At 39.6% G+C, this 22,145-nt stretch overlaps 1 protein-coding gene and 1 pseudogene across 1 annotated transcript in view; both read left to right on the top strand.

Moving 5' to 3' along the window:
• DMGDH (dimethylglycine dehydrogenase) overlaps positions 1 to 22,145 on the top strand; it is a 62,220-nt gene that overhangs the window by 2,995 nt on the left and 37,080 nt on the right. The window contains exons 3-7 of the mRNA XM_028526098.2: positions 4,489 to 4,587; positions 6,074 to 6,238; positions 9,126 to 9,330; positions 17,809 to 18,057; positions 19,861 to 20,059. Coding sequence (XP_028381899.1) covers positions 4,489 to 4,587; positions 6,074 to 6,238; positions 9,126 to 9,330; positions 17,809 to 18,057; positions 19,861 to 20,059 — 917 coding nt within the window. The remainder of the gene's footprint in view (positions 1 to 4,488; positions 4,588 to 6,073; positions 6,239 to 9,125; positions 9,331 to 17,808; positions 18,058 to 19,860; positions 20,060 to 22,145) is intronic.
• LOC114508116 lies at positions 13,021 to 15,679 on the top strand (annotated as a pseudogene).

Here is a 22,145-nt window from a genome sequence, read left to right as displayed (position 1 = left end):
AGAATTTTTTAAAGCAACATACCCTTAACCTAAGTTCTTTTAAGAAAAGTGGACAAAGTTTTTAACATTCCAGTTTCTTGTTAAATGTTAACTACGCAAAACAGTTTCCCTTAAGTGAAGAGATATCAGAGTGAGTGGAAAAGGCGTTCTCCTGGTTGGTGAAGAAAGCACTATGCGATGGTTTGCAAAGTGAGATCCATGCAGTGGGAGCTCCAGATGGAGTCAGGCATCAGAAGCCAGGTTACTTGCCCCTGAGAAATGAAGGAAAAGAAAGAGTGTCCCCCTAGGAAGCTGATTCTATGAATTTTTGCAAGTCAAGGGGGCCTACCTCTGGGAAGTAATGTGAAAAAATCCCATGTATTAGGATTTTTTAACACAGAAATATTTGCAGCAGATAAGAGAATGTGTGAGGTTGGGGAGCCAGCTAAGGCAGCAGAATACAAAGAATAAGGGCAGTCTCACTGAAGTATATAACATGTGTGCAAGTCCAGCTTGTCTGGGAGTGTAGGAATCGGTGCTCAAGGGGGAAGGCACAGGTTGCTATGTGAGTCTTCAAAATGGAGTCACAAATCCAAAATCCTGAGGGTTTGCTCTATTTTAATGAGACTGCTTTGTCAGCACCTGACACTACTACTAATATAGAGCATTTCTTGTGGGCTGAAGGGTAGGAGAGAGGATTGAGTGAGATGTGGTTTTGGAGCATGAGGTCCCCAAGACAGGGTGCCCCGGGGATAGTAAGAAAGTGTATGTTTTGGAGGGCTGAGGACTAAAGATGCAAGATGGGCCATTTGGGGCAAGGAAGACTATTAGAACTTTCTATTTTTATCTAAAAATGTGAGATATAAGTTGAGCTTTACTAGTATTTATAAATAGCCATCACCTTTGGTGTGAGTGATGTGTTGGATTTGGTTCTGAGGGACTGAGTGAGGGAGGGGCTGGAACCCTACAGTGGGAGAGTCCTCACTTCTTTGGTCTTCAGTCTGTATTGCAGAGCATGTGCTGTAGGAAATCACTGCTGTGATTCATTTTGTAGCACCAGGGTTTTAAATAGTGTAATTGCTGAGGAAAGGGAGAGGGAGTGACCTTGAAAGTGTTGTCCTACATGGGGATTTGCTGGTTGTCTCACATTAATAATTAAAAGAGTTGTGAAACTTAAAGTTTTTCTTTTACAAAATGACAGTGTCCCAAATTTGGCAACCTTTGTAGTGATGCAAATGGTTGCCAGTCATTTCTACACAGCATATACATATTTAAAAAATACATGCTAAAGGTGATGTTACAATAAGTGAGAAATAACTGCTTTTTCTTTTTTGCAAAACAGTCCTGTTGGGAAGAAAGAATTTGGGAAGTTGGCACTATTACTAGATTTTTCTGGCCACAATGATATGTATCACCTAGAAAAACTTTCATATCTGCAAAAATTAACTTTTTTAACCCACCTAAAAATTTTCTAAATGAGGAGTTTCAGTGGGATTTGTACCCATTTATTTAAGCCATAAAAATGCAATACCTTCCAATTAACGTGAACAAGAGAACATGAGACATTAACAGTCTAACTTCAGTGGAAACCTTGAAGTAAGTGGTGACTGGGACGGAGGAAGTGGCGTCACCGTGCAGCAGCGAGTGCAGCCGGGAGAGTGCACTGCTCCCACTCAGGTCTCAGTGCCGCGCCAGGCCGCTTCTCCAGCCTCCACTGCCGTGCAGACCAGACCCAAAACAGAACAAACCTAGATGTCGGCCTTCACACTGCTGTTTTACCAAGGTTAATCCCAAATATATATTTTAGTAATAAAGTGTATTAATCACATAGCCCTCACCAATATATAAACTTAATATTCCAAACCTTTTCTAAACAACAAAGGAATGATTTAAAATATTTAACTCATTTCAAGTTGTCTTGTGTGTTTTATGATCTCTGTTAATTTAGTGATGCATATTTATGTATCATATGACAATCAGGCAATGCACATTTTTAGAGGGAATGCCCAAACTTTTCAAATCAGATATGAGTGCATGGATAGAAGATCTGGAGCCACCGGGATATGGCTTGAGCTCAGTCGATGGGCTTTTTGAGGCTTTGGGGCTCATGAAAGAGGGAAAGATTGTTAAAGAGATAGGTAAGGAGCACATCACTAGCTCATTTGGTAAATTTTCTACCTCCATCATTGTTTTCATTAATTCATTATTTCTTTATCTTTGTTCAATTATGGTCGTCCCAATTTTTCCCCATCTTTTCATTAATTCATTATTGTCAGTCTACCATAAAGAAGAGCTTTCCCATTTGTTCATTTATTTACATCAATAAGGATTCATACATTTTAATTTTGTTTAAAGGGCTATATTTTCTAATGATTACTCATGTCTCTGATTTATCTTCCCTCTTTTATCTTCTCTGCCAACTATAGTTATTTTCTTTCTTCAAACCAAAGGTAGCCTTCTTTCCTGTCTTCCTTAAAGACTTCTGTGACTCTTCTAATGCCTCCTGTTCCCTTAGTTCTTATGTCTTTCTATGTTCTGGCACTTAATCGTATGCTTTTGATTTTATTGTTTCATGTATGAAAGTTTCATGATCTCAGTCACAACATACAATCTTGAAGGATAAAAACAATATTTTCACCTTCTTCAAAATTTCCATTTAATATAAGCTTGGTGAAGCTCAGAACAGAAAAACATTTTACCCATCTTATATCCCATGCCATAAGAATAGCACATAAATTAACAATAAATACCATACAAGATATTACATTCAGATAACTTACAATAAAAACACAGATAGGGTTCACCCGCAATTCTCAACACAGATTAAAAGATAAAAATCAGTTAGTAAAAATATATACAATGCAAAAAATAAATAATATCCTTTCATGCCTGGTAAAAAAAAAAAAAAAGCTCAGGACTTACTTCTGACCTTCCCAGTAGCAAGGAAACTAGAGTGGTGTGAGTTTTTCGGTGGAAATAGGTGTACTATTTCACTAAGGTAGAGCTAACTTTTCCTCGACCAGAAATTCCTAGAAGAATTTGTTCCCTAAACAAAAGATATTGGGCTAAATTTTATTAAGTAACAGTTTTATAAAAAGTAACCCATGTGACTCTTTCAGATGAAAGATCATTAACTCCTTCTATGAAAATAGCTTTCTGGGATGGGGAAGAAGAGGGTTGATGTAGTGTAAATAGTATATAACTTTCTGGAGGTCAGGCTTAACCAAGGTTAAAATTAGAGTATCTCAAGGAGTGAATGGTGACCAGAATTCTAGGTCAGTGCTCATGAATATCAGTTTTCTCAAATGATGGGTGACATATGGGAGACGAAGTTGACTTCTCTGTTAGATACCTGAAGGTCAGGAATTCTCTATTATTGAACTAGAAAAGTTTATATGCATGATAGATACCAAACATTTACAGGAGAGTAGAGTATTTAACTGAAAGTGAAGAAGCCCAACTTTTAGTTCCATTGTAACAGGGCTGTGCTATGAGAGGACTTATAAACTGGGCCAGAATTTTTCTCAGAACTGTGTGTATGTTGAAATGCTTCAACCAGTGCTTGAGAGAAGCCTGAGGATCGTTCCATAAACAATGTTTGATGAACTTGTAAGTGGGGTGTTTTTGAGTTCAGGAGAACCAAATGCCGACTGTACCGTAGAAGAGCCTGATAAATACTCCTAAATAGATATTATTTTAAACAGATTGTGTTCTGATGAACTTTCCAAGATACACTGCTGCAGTCTGGGGCTCCAGACACTAAACTGAGAGAACCTGCTTCATGTAATTGCGTAGAATTCTTTGTTTGGGTATTACAATGCAGCTGAGTTGATAAGGAGGGTTTGGGCATGCTAATATTTAGATATTTTTTCCTGAAAGTAATTATTCAGTATTTATTCAGCAAATATTTTTCATGTACAATCTGTGTGCTTATTAAACAGGTAAAGTTATGATGAAGGTCTGTTCACTAATTTACCAGGCTATAATTTCCAGGAATTTTCCGATTCTTGAATTTCAGAAATTTCAAAGGGAACTCCGGTTCCCTTTGAGGGCTGCTCCATTCAAGGGACTGTGGGGATTGGGTCAAGGAAAACTCTTTGCTAGCCTGTAGCCCTTCTCCGGAAGGGAACACACGGTCTGCCGGTTTGAGTCCACCTCGTGTGCTGTCCCCCCACATTCTTCCCCGTAGCACATGTTCCTGAACTTCCTGCCAGATCATCCCGTTTCTTAGTCTCAAACAACCTTTCCTAATAACTGTTAGGGACTTACTGTATTTGTTCATTGGCTGGCTCTGACATGACTTATACGGTTCAGACTGTTCTTACCACTGTGTTACAAGCCTCAGGCCCTGGCGTGCTCAGCCTGCTGCTCATGTGTTCTCACCCCCAGGGACTGGCTGGTGCTGCTCCATTTTCTGGCCAGCGGTAAAATCCCGCTTAACAGCTAAACTACCAACATTTTCGGAGTGTTAATGGTTTTCCAATATTTCCTTTCCTCCTCATTTTTAAGGCAGGCTTAACAACCTACTTTCATCCTGGAATAAACTTGAAGAAAATACACTATGATAGTATCAAACTTTATGAGAAACTGGAAGAAGAAACTGGACAGGTAAATCTGTTGAACTTGAAATTGTCTTTTAGTCAGTTTCTTAGAAATATGTAAGATCTCTGAAGAATTTTGATATCATCATGTAGAGCTGTGTATAATGATGTTAAGGGCATGTGAAATGTTTAATGTGGTAGAGAAATTTGACGAGAATTTAAGAGAAGAACCTCTGAAGTTTGCTCTACAATCAGTTGAGTTTCTTAAAGTGTATTACACATGTGATTACCCACTCTTATTGATGTATTTAATGAAGGAAGAAGAAAAAGCAGCAGCCTTCAAAAGTGTGTCTAGTCAGTTACTATATCTAGAATCTAAGAAATTAGGGCCTTTCAGCAACTGGATTGCAAAGGATATGACAACATTGGGTGGCACATTGTCACATGGCTTTGAAAAGTACTTCACTAAAGGCCCCTCGCTTTTATTTTTATCACTTCTCATAGTTATTAGGACTCTGAAAATAAAGTGGCAGGCATAGAATATCCATAGGCTAAGACTGAAATTTATTTACATTTTTCATGCCATTTCCCTTGCCAAAAACTATCCAATGGCTCCCCTACAGGACAAAGGACAAAGGAAAGAGGAGCAGGGCCTTCCTCAGCTGAGCCCACATTTTCTCTTTGCTATGCTCAGATACTACAGCTCTTCTTAATTACTTGTAGTTCTGGAATGTGCTGGTCCTGTTCTCTGCCTGAAACAACATTCCTTCTGCCTCACTCCTTCCCCCCCCACCCCGCCCCCACACCTTGCATTTCAACATTCACCCTTCACTTTTTCTGGGGGCCATCCCCTTGAGGAAGCTGGCTTCAACTTTGCTCACCCACCAGTCAGACTGAACTGAGGATGTATCACTTGGTTCTAAGAATATTTGTGCACACCCCTCTTATAACACACATCTCTCTGTAGTGGTTGTTACTTTATTGATTGGTCTTCCCTGCAGACTGTGAGCAGCCTGAGGGCAAAGATTACATCTTTTATCTCTGTATCCCAGGGCTCAGCTGAGTTCTTGGCCAACTGAAGGATGTCAATAAATGCCAAATGGATATTTACTTCAATCCACACTTAGTCTTATCACTGCAACATTCTGATTCTTCATATTCCCTCTTCAAATCCTTTGTCTTTCTCTGTTCCACATAATTTTCATTCACTCTGTACATTAACATTATCTCATGTTCTTGTATAATGCAACTAGCTGTCTGCCTTTGCCTGCAGACTATAAGCTCCATCCAAGAAGGGTCTTTGCCTCTCTTGTTCGTAACAGCATCTCTGTGACTCAGCATAGTGCCTGACACAGAGCAGGCACTTAGTCAATAGTTGATGAATGAATGTCTTTTTGTAAGATGCAGATATGTTTATATAGTTATCTCTTTTACTGTATAGTACAATAAGTCCCTTTTCTTGTATACCTGCATTTTCATTGTGCTAGAGAAGAATCATGTTTGAGTGCCAAATAATGATTTATTTATGAGTTTTATTGGCATTATTTTAACAGGTAGTGGGATTCCATCAGCCAGGTAGTATCAGGCTTGCTACAACTCCTGTAAGAGTGGATGAATTTAAATATCAAATGACTCGGACTCGCTGGCATGCAACGAAACAGTATATTATTGAACCTGAAAAAATTCAAGAGATGTTCCCTTTACTCAACATGAGTAAGGTACTTGTCTTGAGGGCATTTTCACTATTGGTCGCCTTGAATGAAGATTAGGAAAGTTATTTCAAAATGTTAATTAAAAATGGAAAAACTATGTGCACACATTTTAAATGGCAAAATCAGATGATTAATGCTGGGGTTTGGGTAAATTACAAGATGGGCTATTATGTACACAAAATGAAATATGAAAAGATAATGAAAAAAATTTTATTAGTTTTCTACCTATGAAAACTGAGGAAACATTTTCAATACCTTTCTATTCCTGTGTCCCCCAGATCTAGGGGTTTCCGTACATAAACCTTCTGTTTGAGAACTACAAAGAAAATAGTAACCTGGTGTGATAGATATGTGGATAGAAAGACTGTGTTATTAAATATATGTATTAAAAGACTGTGATTTTTACAAAATCCAATGTAGAAGTACCATACTATTTTACTACACAAATAGTACCTAACTAATAGCTATACTTCCCTGAGAACTATATCCTAGGTATTTATCTAGTTTTAAACAAATTTGACTGAGGTAATCCACTTGAGAATTGTATCTTTTTTTGCTGGTTGATCATCTAATTTGCATAATACTAACAACAATGACTTACTATTCTATAGGACACTATAGCACATATTTATGTACCAGATACTATGCTAAGCCCTTAACATGCATAATCTCATTGAATCTTCACAGTAATAATATAAGGTATATAGTATATAAACAGGAAACTGTAGCTTAGATGGTTTACATGGTGGGTCTAAACTCATCCAGATAAAAAGAGCTGGGTAAAGATTTGAACCCAGGCTTTCTGACTTCTTTGTACATACTACCTAAGGGTATTGGGTAGGGCTGTTCAAGAAAGCAGAGGCTTACGATTCTCCTTGGTGATGACTGCAGTATCTCTGACACCCTTGGGTTTGTATTATTGATATAGGTGCTGAGTTTGTTTGCCCTTGTGAGTCTTTGCAAGCTACTGGCACTCTCTTGACTATGGTTCTGTGTGATGGCACACTTATGAGGCATTGCATTGTCTGCATTGAAATTCTATCACTGCTACTAGTGAGGATATGCTTTTATCTGTTTATATGTCAGTCCTGGAATATTTTGCTGGAAGTTCTCACCATCACAGACTTTTCTCCAGGGCATTAGGCAGTGGAGACATGTGAAAAGAATATTCTCTGGTTCTCGAGGAGGGTGACAAATTAAATAGATATAGGACTACTATAGTGATATAGCAGTTATAAAACACCAGTGTAACATTTGGAAGTCTACAGTAATGTGAATTCCATTAGAATCAAAAGCCTCTTGCACTAAACCTATAACAAGAGGATTAGTAATCAAAGACTTCCCACAAAGAAAAGCCCAGATGGTTGTCCTGGTGAATTCTATGAGACATTTAGAGAAGAATTAATACCAATTCTTCATAAACTCTTTCAAAAATAGAAGTGAACCCTGCCCAATTCATCTATGAGGCCAGTATTGCTGTGATGCCAAATCCAGACAAAGACATCACAAATAAATAAAGGTTGGTATTCCTTATGAATACTGATGCAAAAATTCTCAACAAAATACTAGCAAACTGAACTCAGCAACATATAAAAGGGATTATGCAGCATGACCAGGTGGAATTTATTTCAGGAATGCAGGGCTGCTTTAACACCTGAAAATCAATCAATGTAGTACTAGATTAATAAAACAAAATACAAATACAGGTGATTACCTTGGCAGATGCAGACAAAAAAGTTGACAAAACCTCCTTGCCCATATTTGGTGTCCCACAGATTTTTGTTGAATGGCTAAGACCTAAAAATACCACTTCACAGTGTTCCCCCCTGTTTCATCTGAATTTTATTCTTCCCCCCACCCCACAGTACCTAACCTCAGGCCCTACCATAAAATAGCTATTCAAGAATTAGTTGTCTTGAGCTCGGGCTGGGAACCAACGTGTCCCAGGTTCGATTCCCAGCTAGGGTACATGCCTGGGTTGCAGGCCATAACCCCCAGCAACTGCACATTGATGTTTCTCTCTCTCTCTCTATCTCCCTCCCTTCCCTCTCTAAAAATAAGTAAATAAAATCTTTACAAAAAAAAGAATTAGTTGTCGAATGACTGAGTTAAGTTTATATTTTTCTGACACCAGGTATATATTTAACATGAGAATTTACTAAGAGTATTTATTAACTAAATATAAGTAATTGATCAGTTAGTGTTAGATTTGGCTGCAAATGTCAGAAACCAAAATAATGCTTAAACAAGATAGAGGTTTATTTCTCTTTTACTTGGACAGTCCAGACTTGAATGGTACTTCTTTTCTATGAGACTTCAGGGACCCAGTCTTCTTCCATATCATTGCTGTCTCATTCCTGGGGTGTGACTCTTATGTTCTTATCCTAAGATAGCAGCTAGAGCTCCAGCCATCACACCTGCAGCCCACAGCCAGATGGAGGAAGAAGGGCCAAAGAAGAAGGGAGACAGGGCATATGCCAATTGTCTTTTTATAATGGTTTGTGGAAGTTGCCACACGATACTTTCATTTGCATTTCATTGACCAGAGCTTAGTCTGTCAGCTGGAGCTAATAGTTGGCAACTTATTGGAAACTCTTTGCTTTTAGTGGACATGTGTCTAAATAAACATTCCATTGCTATGCTCTGATTGGAGAGGGGAGAATGGATATTGGAGACAATTGCTAGGGTGCCTCAGGTAGCCTGTCTATTTAACTTTCAGTGCAGGTCCTGCCCAAGTCTGAATTTTGACATGGAGAAAAGAAGTGCAGACTGACCCATCTGATGCCCCGATGAATTTTTCAAGTCCAGTTTTATTACACATTTGCTGGCAGAATATAGTTCCACTGAAAAATGAGTACATACTCATTTGAATATTTTCTTATGATCGATTTAGATTTTAGCTGGACTGTATAATCCTGGGGATGGTCATATTGATCCTTATTCTCTAACTATGGCCCTGGCTGCTGGGGCCAGGAAATATGGTGCCCTTTTAAAATACCCGGCACCAGTGACTTCTCTGAAAGCCAGGTTGGATGGAACATGGGATGTTGAAACACCGCAGGGATCGATGAGAGCAAACAGAATTGTGAATGCTGCAGGTAAGTGTCAAATCTTTTTTTTTTAAATTAGTGAGGTTTTTTAAAGTGGCAGAGAAATAAGATGACATAAAGTAATATTTTTATACTGTGAACATTGTTATAAAACACTGTGATGCTTCTAAGGTGAACATTTTGTCTGTTTCTAAGCTACAAAACTCTCTGTCCATCACTGTGGTCTTGGTGGAGATACCACTGTCCTTGGTCTTGGTAATCTATAGAAACTTGGCATTCTTTTCCATGCCCCACTTCTTTTTGTCCGGATCATGTTTTGCCAAATTATGATTCTTTTTCCTTCCTTAAGCTCACTTTTTCTTTATTAATAATTAAACTCCAGTGTTCAAATTCATGAGCACCTTCTTTGTCCTCAGTTTGCTTTTGGGGGCAGATTTGATCGTTTGGGTTCTCTCTCATCCATGTGTGATTATTTAACACTGGTCAAAAAATTTGTAGCCATTTTCCTTTCAGAACATTATTAAACATACTTCGTAATTTTTTCTTAGGTTGTTCTGCTACAATTTAGACTCAGAATAGAGTGAAGCCAAAAGGAATGTTTAAGAGAATCTAACAACCCACTCATTTTCCATTTATGGGAACCAAGGTTAAAAAAGAAGGCCATGCCACTTGGCAAAGTGACACTTATGTCAAAGCCAGGATTTGGACCTGGATCTTTTGATACTTGAGTTAATAGTCTTTCTGACAGGTTATTTCAACTATCACACACTCAAAAATAAATTCCTGTGCAAGTGAAAATGTGTATGCAGTCTAAATTGGGCTAATACTTTATATTTACCTGTAGTTTATAAAGGTCAACTGAAAACCTAAAACAAGCAGGAGGCAATAACTGATTTTCTTGTGGTCTTCTCTTTGAGTCAGTGTTTAAATTGTACAGAGAAAACAATCCTTATTACATATTAGCTCAAATGATATGCCATGTGGACAATAGAAACATGGACCCTTAAGATCCATTCCTCTAAACTATAACTTTGATGTTATTTTTTAACAAATTATTTTTAGTGGTTCTAGAAAAACCACTATTTATACCACCATATATTTAATATTGAAGAATTAAAATGAGTATTTCTGAATCTTTCTCTCCAATGTCCCTCATTTGAGAAGCATAAAAATCTCACGCCTTCTTTGATATCATTTGAAATTCAAAACACAGCTGTATAAAATGAATTGCCTAAAAACTTAAAAGCAAAGGCATACAATACTGCTTCTTCTTTAACTTCAGTTGTCCCTACCCCTGCGATCCCCATGTGACATCCCCTGCCCCTCACCATCCTTGGGCACCACTGGTTTAAACTCTGCTAGAATATCTATGGCAACAAGATCCTTCATCCTTTTTTCCCAAGTAGCAAGGATTCTCTGTAATCTTGGCACATTCTTTATAGTCTCATGAATTCAGTCCCCCAAGACATTTACTGTTTTCAGAGTGATGGCAAAGACTAAGCCCACATACTCTGACTTCCAGGCCAGCGCCCGCGGCAGGCATTGCTAAGTGATCACTGCACTCATTTCAGACGGGCGTGGGTAAGCCCCACCATTTTCCCCAATACAGTGTTTCAGGCAGCCACACACTCCTGATGGATATTTTGAGAAATAACACAGAAGACCTTAATTGAACACATATCTCAATTATTATCCTAAAATGGATACAATTTTGTTTATGTAATTCATTGCTGTTGTAATAATTTTTTTTTCCTAAACCTTAAACTGTGAGGAATAAGGAATCACTGGAAAAAGCATACTTTCTGAAGAGATCTGAGCCAAACCCAGGACATTGCTTACCAGATGAAGCACATATTCTGTGCAGCTAGGAAATCTGGGCTGATCAGGGCAGGTTGGGCAGTGGCTGGGGTCCTGGAGAACAGCCCTTCTGGTCCTGGCCAGGGAGGACAAATCCCAGGAATTAGGCTGACTGTGCAGCCCTGTGTGGAGTGGTAAGCACAGGCCCATACCATCCACTGACTTTCTGGGACTTGTTTTCCCAGGCCAGCACCAGGAAAGCAGTTCTCTAGGGCAGCCCCCTTTCGTCTTTGTCCCTGAGCCTCTTACCCAGCCATCTGCTCCCGCTCCCATCCTCATGGGTAACTCCAAGCGACTCTTTGTTGACTATTGTATTGAGAACTATCCTATGGAAATTTTTAAATTAAGTTTATTGGGGTAACATTGGTTAATAACTGTATATAAAGTTTCATGTGTACAATTTTATAATACATCACCTGTATATTCCATTAATTCTTTATCTCATTCATATCATATTTCTGGCCCAAATATTTTTTTTTCTTTTCTTCCTCCATGTCTTCTCCTGCACTGGGCAAAGTTACTGGAAAAAAATTTAACTGATTACATATTAGTAGTCCATGCAAGGTGTGAGTGGTGTGTGTTTAATTGGTTGTGAGTCTGTTTTTTAAAACTAAACACCTTATTTAAAGTATGGAAGCTCCTCAAGTGGTAAGCCTCAATAATTGGGGGCGAAGGTTTAGATATGCCCCCTTCTAGAATTAAAACTAACAAATTAAACTAACAAAGATCAGTTTCATGATTAAAAGCAACCACCTGCAGAAGGTGTCATTCCTACACAATTTGAGCACGTGTGTTTGATGGAAGCTTTCCAGGGTTGCTCAGTGCGACCAAAATGTGTCACAAACTCAGGCCAGGTCTGAAATCTAATTAAAGTAACCAGATATAGGCTCTGGCTGGTGCAGCTCAGTGGATTGAGTGCGGGTCTACAAACCAAAGGGTCGCTGGTTCAATTCCCAGTCGGGGCACATTCCTGGGTTGCAGGCTGCATCCCCTATAGGGGGCACATGAGAGGCAACCACACATTGATATTTCTCTCCCTCTCTATCTCCTTCCCTTCCCCTCTCTTTAAAAATAAATAAATAAAATATAAAAATAAATAAATAAAGTAACCAGGATGTAGACTTGGAAATATAATCAAAATGCCAAAGATGTAAAGCCCACTGTTACCTCCTCAATTGTACAACAACCTGCTAGAAGTTTCTATACATGGAGTGATAACAGAAGGCTATTGAGTCTTTAGGGTGTCTGTAAGAAGGAAACTCGAGAAGCAAAAATATGTCCATGGGCTGCTGTGTCTCCAGCATCGTCCAGGGCAGCAGCGCTTTCTTGCCCAGAGACAATGTATTGCCAACCGTGGGACCTAGGCAGATTGCTCGTTTGTGAAATGGAGTGTCCATCTCAAAAAGTTACTATGATCAGTAAATGAGTTAATGATGTAAAGTACTCAAAACAGGGTTAACCAAACAGAAAACACTAAAAAAATTCAGTATAATAATTATTATTATGAATTAATAATTATTATTAATTAATTATTAATAATAATTATTGTTGTTGTTATCATTTCCTTGAAAGCCTGTGCCCTGCCTGGTCTGGCAGACGCTAGCATCAGGGTATCATAGCTACTTGGTACCAGCCTTAAGATCACCCAAATCCTTTTACTTACTCTATCGTCAACCGGCACCCATTCTGCTGGTAAATGGACTTACTCAGAAGCTTGGTTCTCAAGTGAGTGTGCACGAGAATCACCGTGGGGAGTTTCCCAGGTTTCAGATATATTCTAATCCAGCTGGTCTTGGTGGAAAGCTGCATTTTAAACAAGTATTCCAGGTACTGTGTTGTCTGCACCAAGTGGTCTGCACTACTACACCGGTGTTCCTATGGGAGACAGAATGAGGTAACCTCATTCTTAAGAAAGCAGAGCCGAAGAGCAGTTTCTGACACCCCTGATCTCTTGGTGCACAATAGACAAACTTGCCTTTAGTCTTGCTTTTAAAACTGCCTCATTTTACCTTCACTTTATCCCTCCTGTGAGTGCAGCTCAGGGGCATGGGGTAGGAGCTATTAGTGATGACGCAGTTTTTTCTTTGCATAGTGATGAATGTTCCTCTTGACCTCATCTCCAATCAACTCGTTAAGCCTGCGGTAACTTTGTAAACTTTACTTAAGAGTTTTCCTGATGCAGTAAATCAGAAATGTAATCAGATTGTGCCAATGTGAAGCCAGTGTTCAGCCAAAAGAATTGCTTAATTTTGCCTGATACTCTGCGTCAGTAAATGTCACTGTATAACCATCATGGCCACTGTGTAAACCCTAGTAGCAGTAAACTTGTCCACAAACCCGTACCCTTCATTTTAACTCCATTTCTAGTAATCAATGATTTGTTTGTAATTGGAAGCCATTTACAACCACTATTTTACTGATTCTTCTCTTCAGTGTTTTTCAAGTGATAATGGTATATTTTTTAGATGATTCCTCCACATTTGTCTCTATTCCCTTAGCACTTGGTGGGTGGGTGATCTAGCAGGGGCTGAAGTGTAGTCCTGGCTTGGCCTTGGTTAGCTCGACTGACAAACAGGGGAGAGAATGCCAACAAATACCACCACATAGGGTAAAGCTGTGTTGACTATTCCAGTGGGTTTCAAGTAATATAGTGATATGATACTTAAGCAAATGTTTCCACTTTGTTTTAATGATAAAGTACATTAATAAGCAAGCAATTAGATTCAGAAATTTATAAATATCTTTGAATAGAACAGAATTTATTTTATTCATTTTATGTTTTTAATTGAAACAAATATATTGAGAATATTGCACTACTTTGAATTACTAGGCCAAACATTTTGGCTTTTTATATTATAAAGCTCCTCTAGTACATATAGCTAGAATTTGTGGCTTTATTTTTCCTACAAAATCCTGAAGTAGTAATTCACATCTTCCTGCCAGCACACATAAATTAAGTCTCTAAATTACTGAAAGACCAATAAACAGCTCTAATGCCCACAGGTGAGATTTTTGGTTTGCAAATGGATACCCATTTCTGGGGCTATTATACAAGTGTGACCATTAGGCCAAAACATAACAACAGACCAGAGTGACGAGTAGATATAAACTTCGGCACCTAAGAAAACATAATCTGGGTTCCCAGACCGACTCAATTGTTGATTCTGTGTCTAGCTCTGAACTTCATAATCACAGAGACTTCAGAACTCCTCATGAGATTCTGGGGTGGAAAAGGTGGAAATACAAATGGTTAAAAGTTTCACCCCAGCTCTGCCCTGGGAGAAGCCCCACCCTCCCTGGGTCCATACAGAAACCCTGGCCCTGGGTGCTCAGCTGTGCAATCTTAACCACCTTCTCTAGGTAGTGCAACCTGTGGACTCAGGAGCTTCAGGATGGTCCGTGCTAAGAGTTGGACCTTGAAGAAGCACTTTGAAGGCCACCCTAAATAATAACATTGAGATGAAGACCGTTGAACTCCTGCCCTTAAAAATGGAGAGGTCCTGCTGGAAGCTTTGTTCCTCACTGTGGATGCTTACATGAGAGTGGCGGCCAAAAGACTGAAGGAGGGCAATATGATGATGGGGGAGCAAGTGGCCGGAGTTGTGGGAAGTAAAAATTCAGCCTTCCCAACAGGAACTATTGTTCTGGCTCCTTCTGGCTGGACAACACACTCCATTTCTGAAGGAAAACAACTGGAGACACTGCCTGAGGAGAGGCCAGACACATTACCTCTGTCTTTGAGGCTGGGAACAGTTGGGTGCCAGGCCTAACAGCCAACTTCGGCCGACTCTGCATCTGCGGAGCAAGGGCGGAGATGCAGTTCCGGTGAATGCAGCAGCAGGGGCCATGGGCTCTGTTGGGGGCAGATAGCTAAGCTCAAGGGCTGCAAAGTTGTTGGAGCAGCAGGGTGTGATGGTAAGGTTGCCTACCTTACAAAGCTTGGATTTGACATTGCCTTTAACTAACTACAAGACAGCAGAGTCTTTGGAAGAAACTTTGAAAAAAGCTTCTCCTGATGATTATGATTGTTATTTTGATAATGTAGGTGGAGAATTTTCAAACATTGTTATCTCCCAGATGAAGAAATTTGGAAGAATTGCTATATGTGGGGCCATCTCTACATATAACCTTACTGGTCCACTTCCCCCAGGTCCACCCCCAAAGGTTATTATCTCTCAGCAGCTCTGCGTGGAAGGGTTCATTGTCAGCCACTGGCAAGGGGAGGGCCGCCGGCAAGGGGAGGGCCGCCAGAAGGCTCTGAAAGACTCACTGAAGTGGGTCACAGAGGGGAAAATCCAGTACAATGAATACGTCGTTGAAGGATTTGAGGACATGCCAGCTGAATTTATGGAAACACTGAAAGGAGATAATTTGGGGAAAACAATAGTGAAAGCATGAAAAAAATGACACGTAGAATTTAGAAATCATTTGGATGATGACTTAATTTCTTTTGAACCACTTAGTAAAAATGTATACTGCCTTCATTTGATAAGAATAGTGATTGTAATGAGTTTGAGCCACCTAATAAGTATATTTAAATGTAATTAATTATTTACATATTAATTATAATAATGTTATATTATTATATAATTAGCAATAGAGAATGAATATTTCCTTGTGAACAACAGCAGGTCACCTCACTGCCTACTATAGCTCCTTCTGGGATATAGTAGAAAATAGGGGCTTTGGAGTCCAAAAGTCTACTGCCTCTGTGACCTTGAACTTCTGATTTTTTTCATCTGTAAAGAAAAAATAGTACCATCTACTTCATATACATATTATACTTTTATTTAAATCACCAGCATAATGTTTGGCATATGTGTATATTAGGGGCCTAGTAAGTGTTAACTGCCTCCCTGCAGAAACTGGTGACTTAAAAGTCCTAAGGTAACCTGCCTGTCACTTATGATTATACAAGAAAGGCTCATTGCTGATGCCCAGGGCTCTCCATGCAGCCCATACTGCCCCTTCCTCTGCAGGTGAGTCTCATAGTGGGACAGACCAAGGACGGAAATCTGTTGTTCACAACTACAAAAAAGACAACACATGGGAATACATATAAAGCCTACAGAGATGTGTGAGATTTCTATGAAAAAAGCTTTTAGACATCACTGAGGAACACAGGAGACTTTAACATATGGAAAGGGACTGTGCTCTTGGGCATAACCATGTCAATTCTGCTGATCAAGTTGCCACCAAGTAGAGGAGGGGTTAAATTATAGTGCAATGAAAACAGGAAAAAAGAGAAATGGTTAAAAATTTAGAGAGTAAAACCCCTAAGGAAATAACTTAAATAAGATTCCCTAATCATTTGGATGATTACTCAAAATTATGAAACAAACACGCACATAGAATCCCCTCACCCCCAAATAATCCATTGGTAGGTTTGAGAAATAATTATTTTTATCATTTTAGATTTTAAAATATCTTTATACAAGTAAAGGAGTCTTGGATTTTTAAAATAAAGTCTTCCTGCAGCAAGAAAAGCAATAACACCATATGATCTCACCTGTAAGTGCAACCTAATCAACAAAACAAACAAGCAAGAAACATATAACTGGAGACATTGAAATAAAGAACAAACTGACAGTCACCAGAGGGGAGGTGGGAGGGGATAATGGGAGGCAAAGGGGGAGGGGTTTTCAGGAACATGTATAAGGGACACATGGACAAAACAAAGGGGGATGGGATGGAGGGTGGGAGGTGGGGATGGCTGGGGGTGAGGGCAGTGATGTGGGGAAAATGGAGACAACTGTACTTGAACAACAATAAAAAAGTTGTGTTTTTTTAAAAGTGATAAGATTTGGTATTTCTAGAGCATCCCCTTCTGACCTTGGGTAGGTCTGTTTCTCTCTCTGGACTTGAGGTGCACATCTTTTTTCTGAAGAGTCACCCAGTATAGAATCAAGGGTTCTTCCACCCACAAATCGTCTGGTTCAACTTTTGCAGAGGAAAAAGGTCACATTTGTTCCCACCAATAAGACAGCCCCCATGCACACTGTGAAGTGAGAAACATTGGTTGTGGGCACCCCCATTGTCTGGGAGCCCTCTCCCTTGGCTGTGGCCCCTCTTCCCTCGGCCCTGGACTGCCTTCGTGCCCTTTGCAAGAAAGGATCTTACAAACATATTCAAATTAAACTGTTAAAATAACAGAGAAAACATAATGTGCTCTCTCTCCCCAAGTATATGCATTTTCAAATTTAAGTCAACAGAACAGTTCTGTATTGGTGGAATTTTAGGCGTTAAGGAGGGTCTGAGGAACAGAGGAGGCTGACTTTCAGGGATTTGTTCACAACTATGACGCGTTATGTTGGTCACATGGGTGGGGTGGGGCGGGGGTGGCTCTTCCACGCCTGACCATCCCTGCTCTACAAGTAGGTCAGTCTGTGTTTTTTTTTCCTGCCCACCTTTGCTTATGGGCAAAATACTTTTCCATGAATAGAATTTCCTTTGATTATAGAATTATCTTCAAAACTCTAGGCAATGTACACTATTGTCTTCTTTTCTCTTACTTGGTTTTGCAATGACAAAAAGTCATTAGGACATTCTTTAGACTTTTCCATAACTATTGAAGTCTACAATTTTATGCTAATATAAATTGCTGTTATCAGTGTCAGATGTGGTTTGTTTATATATGTGGTGACATTTGAACATGATTTTTTATTTAAGGATTTTGGGCTCGTGAAGTAGGTAAAATGGCTGGACTCGAACATCCTCTCATTCCGGTTCAGCATCAGTATGTTGTAACTTCGACTATCCCTGAAGTGAAAGCTTTGACACGAGAACTCCCTGTACTCCGAGACCTGGAAGGGTCTTACTACCTCCGACAGGAAAGGGATGGGCTCTTGTTTGGTCCCTATGAAAGTCAGGAGAAAATGAAACTTCAGGATTCGTGGGTTGCCAACGGAGTCCCTCCAGGTAAGTTTAGCAAATAGAAGTGTGTGCTTATCAGACATGTACATTTTATCCTCCTGGAGGCTGGGGGACTGGCGGTTGAAAAAGATGGTGCTGTAATACTAGACTATAGGACACCTGGGATATTAGGGGTGAGGGGTTTGAGGTAACCTCTGTTCTCTTATTGCTTTGAATAATCACAGCAGGGAGTAAGGAAAGAGAGAAGAGGCAGTTGGTGGTGGAGAAGCTGAAGAAATATGCTCCCCACTGCTTTGGAAGGCTCTAGGTAATTTTTACCTGCCCACACCTACCTCCTGCATCCTCACTCTTTCCTGTTCCCCCTTCTGCTGGGCCTCATTTCCAGATTTGGATGTAGCTGCTACTGTGCTTTGACAGGTGGAAACATAGACAGGTATCAGAAACAGGATGTCCAGCTTGCTAAGAATGAAAGCCTTGGAGTCTTTCATAGAGCAGAATAGGGTAGGACTACACACGGAAGTCCCACCTACTGCGTAAGTGGATGAGGAAAAGGCTCAGGACTCAGTGCTAAAGCAGGAGGCACCATAGTTTCTCTTTCAAGTTCTGTAAGGGAAAATGACCTGGTTTTTGTTTTTGTTTTTGTTTTTCATGAAACATTTTAACAGAGCCAGATTAAAGATTAGGTCAGCTAGGGAGGTAGCTAAAATGTCATTGGGAAACTGAATTATTATAAAGGATATAATATACTTTAGAAATGGAGGAATTTATACTTTCTAGAATTATACTTTGATAAGCTACTTGAGCAAGGGACTAAATTCCTCCCTCCTATTCTTCAAAGAACACCTTTGCCCTTGTCACAACAAATCACTGAATTGCCTTCACCAGACGTTGGACCAGTTATCCCAGGGCTGTAGTTCAGCTGATTGGGCTGTGCACACTTGGGCCCAAGCAGAATAGCTCCTGACCCCAGAGAGAGGGCTGATCTGCCACTGGGAGCCTCCCTCTTTGCTCTGCCTCATGCTGGCAGCCTCTTCCCTAAATAAATGTTAGATGAATATTTAAGTAATTGCAGTTGAAGGGAGAGCCAGATGTGAGCTGGCCCCGAGTACCACATGTCCTGGTCCAGTCCTGGTGATCTGCAGGTCTCCATGCCCCTGAGCCACCACCACTCAGTGGAGGAGGAGCAGTAAGAAGGTGCTGGCTGCTGTGTGCAAGAATCATCAGTATTGTTGGCGGACATGTTCTTTAAGAAGGTCGTCTGTGACCCTGCCTTCAATCACAGTGCCTTTTAGGACAGGGAAGATGACTGTACTCCCAGGCTCTGACTCTTTTCTCAGAACTCTGGCCCTCAGATATGTCTGGGAGTGGGCTCAGGGGGAAGGCCGCCATGCCATCCCCTCCCTGCTGAGAGTTAAAAGGGTCTATTGGTTCACCATCTCGGATCCTAGAGTAGTTTCCCTTTAGCCTCAGCATTCTGACATGACTCTCAATCATCCTCACCTGAGAAGCAAACTTTATGGTTATTTGAAGGATAAAAGAGTTCTCTTATCAAACCAAACAATTGTCATTTGTTATTTCAAAGTGTGATTGGATTAAATACTGAAAACTGTTAACATGTATAAATTTAAATTTTCTACTAATTGAAAAGGTTAATTTTCATGAGTTTATTGTTTCAAGAAATAATATTATTGTTCCCAATAATATAGTTTAGACTTGAAACGAAAAGAGGAAGTACTTTCCTAACAGGCCATCTGTAAGTGTAAGCTGATTCAGGGAATCAGATCACTTTAGGGTACTTGTTGCTGCAGCAGTGGCATCCTGGTCAGTCACGACATCATGTCCTTTCAGGGTTTGGAAAGGAGCTCTTTGAGTCTGATCTAGACCGAATCACGGAACATGTCGAAGCTGCCATGGAAATGGTTCCAGTCTTGAAAAAGGCCGACATCATCAATGTCGTCAACGGGCCTATCACCTATTCTCCTGACATTCTGCCGATGGTGGGGCCCCATCAGGGGGTCAGAAACTACTGGGTAGCTATAGGCTTTGGGTGAGTATCTCCATGTAATTCAACATTTATTTTAGAGTCATGTATTTTAGACAAATCTTATCCCATAATCTCAGGCCCAAACTGGAAAATGGGAAAGGAGCAGAGAGTTTTCCCTTTCATGAACAAGAAAGTGGAAGTTATAAAAAATTTACTTTTAAAATACTGACTATATAATGGTTTAATCACTTGTATAAGTTTCTAAAGATTCTCACACAGATGGGCAATGATTTCCTAAAAATTTCTCTTTGCATATTCCCTGCCATATCCATTATTTATGTCTCATTTCATGCTGTGCATGTTAGATAGGTCACTTGGCTCCAATTTTACAAGGGTGTTTTCATAATAAGACATAACAAAGATAATTTAAAAAATCTAATGTATAACATACCTGACTATTTTTAACATAATTCATGTTTGGCCAACATGATTTGTTTTTGTTTATGATTTCTCACTTTGCTTACTATTTATATCCATCATCCATTTGATGTTTCATCTCTAAAATTGGTGCTGTTAATTTGGTAAATATTAATATTGCTATTAATGTTGGTATTAATATTAAATATTAAACCCCATTTATTGTTATACCACAACTTTTAATATTCTATTTTCCTTCCCCATTTTATTTGACCGCCTATGCAACTACTGCTTAAATGATTTCCAGTTAGTGCTGCGTCCTGGGCTACAGATGAGAGAGCAAGGCAGCCATGAGATCTGACCAGAGGTGCAAGGCTGGTTGGAGTGCTGACCTGCCAACAGGAGAGAGGCTGGGGTCTGAGAGCAGGAAGCAGCAGTGAGGACTGAGACAGGAGAGGAAATCATTTAGATTTGGTGATTGATTGCATTAGGTCCTGAGAGAGAGACAAAAATAGCTAATGATGGCCACCTTTCTAACTTGACCCTCGGTTGGATGCTGAAGACCATGGGGAGAGAGCACCAGGAAAACAACGGGTGTCATTTTTGCTAGGTTGGGTTTGAAGTGTGAAGTTTAGACCTGTGGGGCATCCAGAGGGAAGAAGCCAGAGGGAGATCAGGGCTGGAAGGGCAATGTAAGGGAGGGCTTAGGTGACCCTACAGAGTCCGCGTGGGCCTGTGCACGTGGAGGTGGTTCTCTCGTGCATTACTTGTCTGCCTTCTTTGCAGAAATGTCTATTTGTATCTTTTGCCCATTTTAAAAATTAGACTATTTATTTTCCTTCTTATCATTAAGTTGTAGGAGTTTTTAAAAATACATTCTAGATATAAGACCTTCATCAGATTTGCAATTTTTTCTCCCATTCTGTGGGTTCTTTCACTTTCTTGATAGTGTCTATGGAAGCACAAAGTTTTTAATTTTGATGAAATCCAGAATGTGTATTTTTTTCTTTTTTCAAATTAAATTTAGTGGAGTAACATTGGTTAATAACATTATATAAATTTCAGATGTACGACTCTGTAACATGACATTGTAGTCTGGTGTGTGCTTACCACCTGAAGTCTAGTCTTTTCCCATCACCATATATTTGACCTCTGTGACCCTCTGAATCCTCCTCAAGCCGCTTCCTTCTGCTGATCACCATACTGTTATCTGTACCGATGAGGTTTCCTTTGTCTGTCTGTCTGTTGCCTATTGTTTTATAATCCATGTATTAGGGAAATCCTGCAGTTCTTTTCTGGAGTTCCCTCAGAAATTAAGAATAGAACCCCCATATGACCCAGCAGTCCTTCTTCTGGGTATCTGCCTGAAAATTTTAGAGACACTTATTTGAAAAGACATACCATATTTTGGCATGTGTAATGTCCACTTTTTCCCCAAATTTTTGAGGGAAAAACAAAGATGTACCATTATACATGGGTAATACCTGAAATACCTTGTATCTGTTCTTGTGTTTTGTAATTATTTGTTACATAAAACTTGCACCATAATGTATTACAAAATAAATGCCAAAATTCCTTTATGATACAAAAAAAGCAAGTATCTAAACAGAAATGAATAAATGAATGAATGAATTAAAAAATTAAAACAGATTTTTTTCCTGAAAGTTTGGGCCACAAATGTGGGTGCACATTATACATGGCAAAATCACAGCATTATTCACAGTAGTTATTT

This window comes from Phyllostomus discolor, chromosome 3 (genome assembly GCF_004126475.2).
Source record: "Phyllostomus discolor isolate MPI-MPIP mPhyDis1 chromosome 3, mPhyDis1.pri.v3, whole genome shotgun sequence".
Lineage (NCBI taxonomy): Eukaryota > Metazoa > Chordata > Mammalia > Chiroptera > Phyllostomidae > Phyllostomus > Phyllostomus discolor.
The sequence above is the reverse complement of the archived record's forward strand: the minus strand, read 5'-3'. Positions and strand labels throughout refer to the sequence as shown.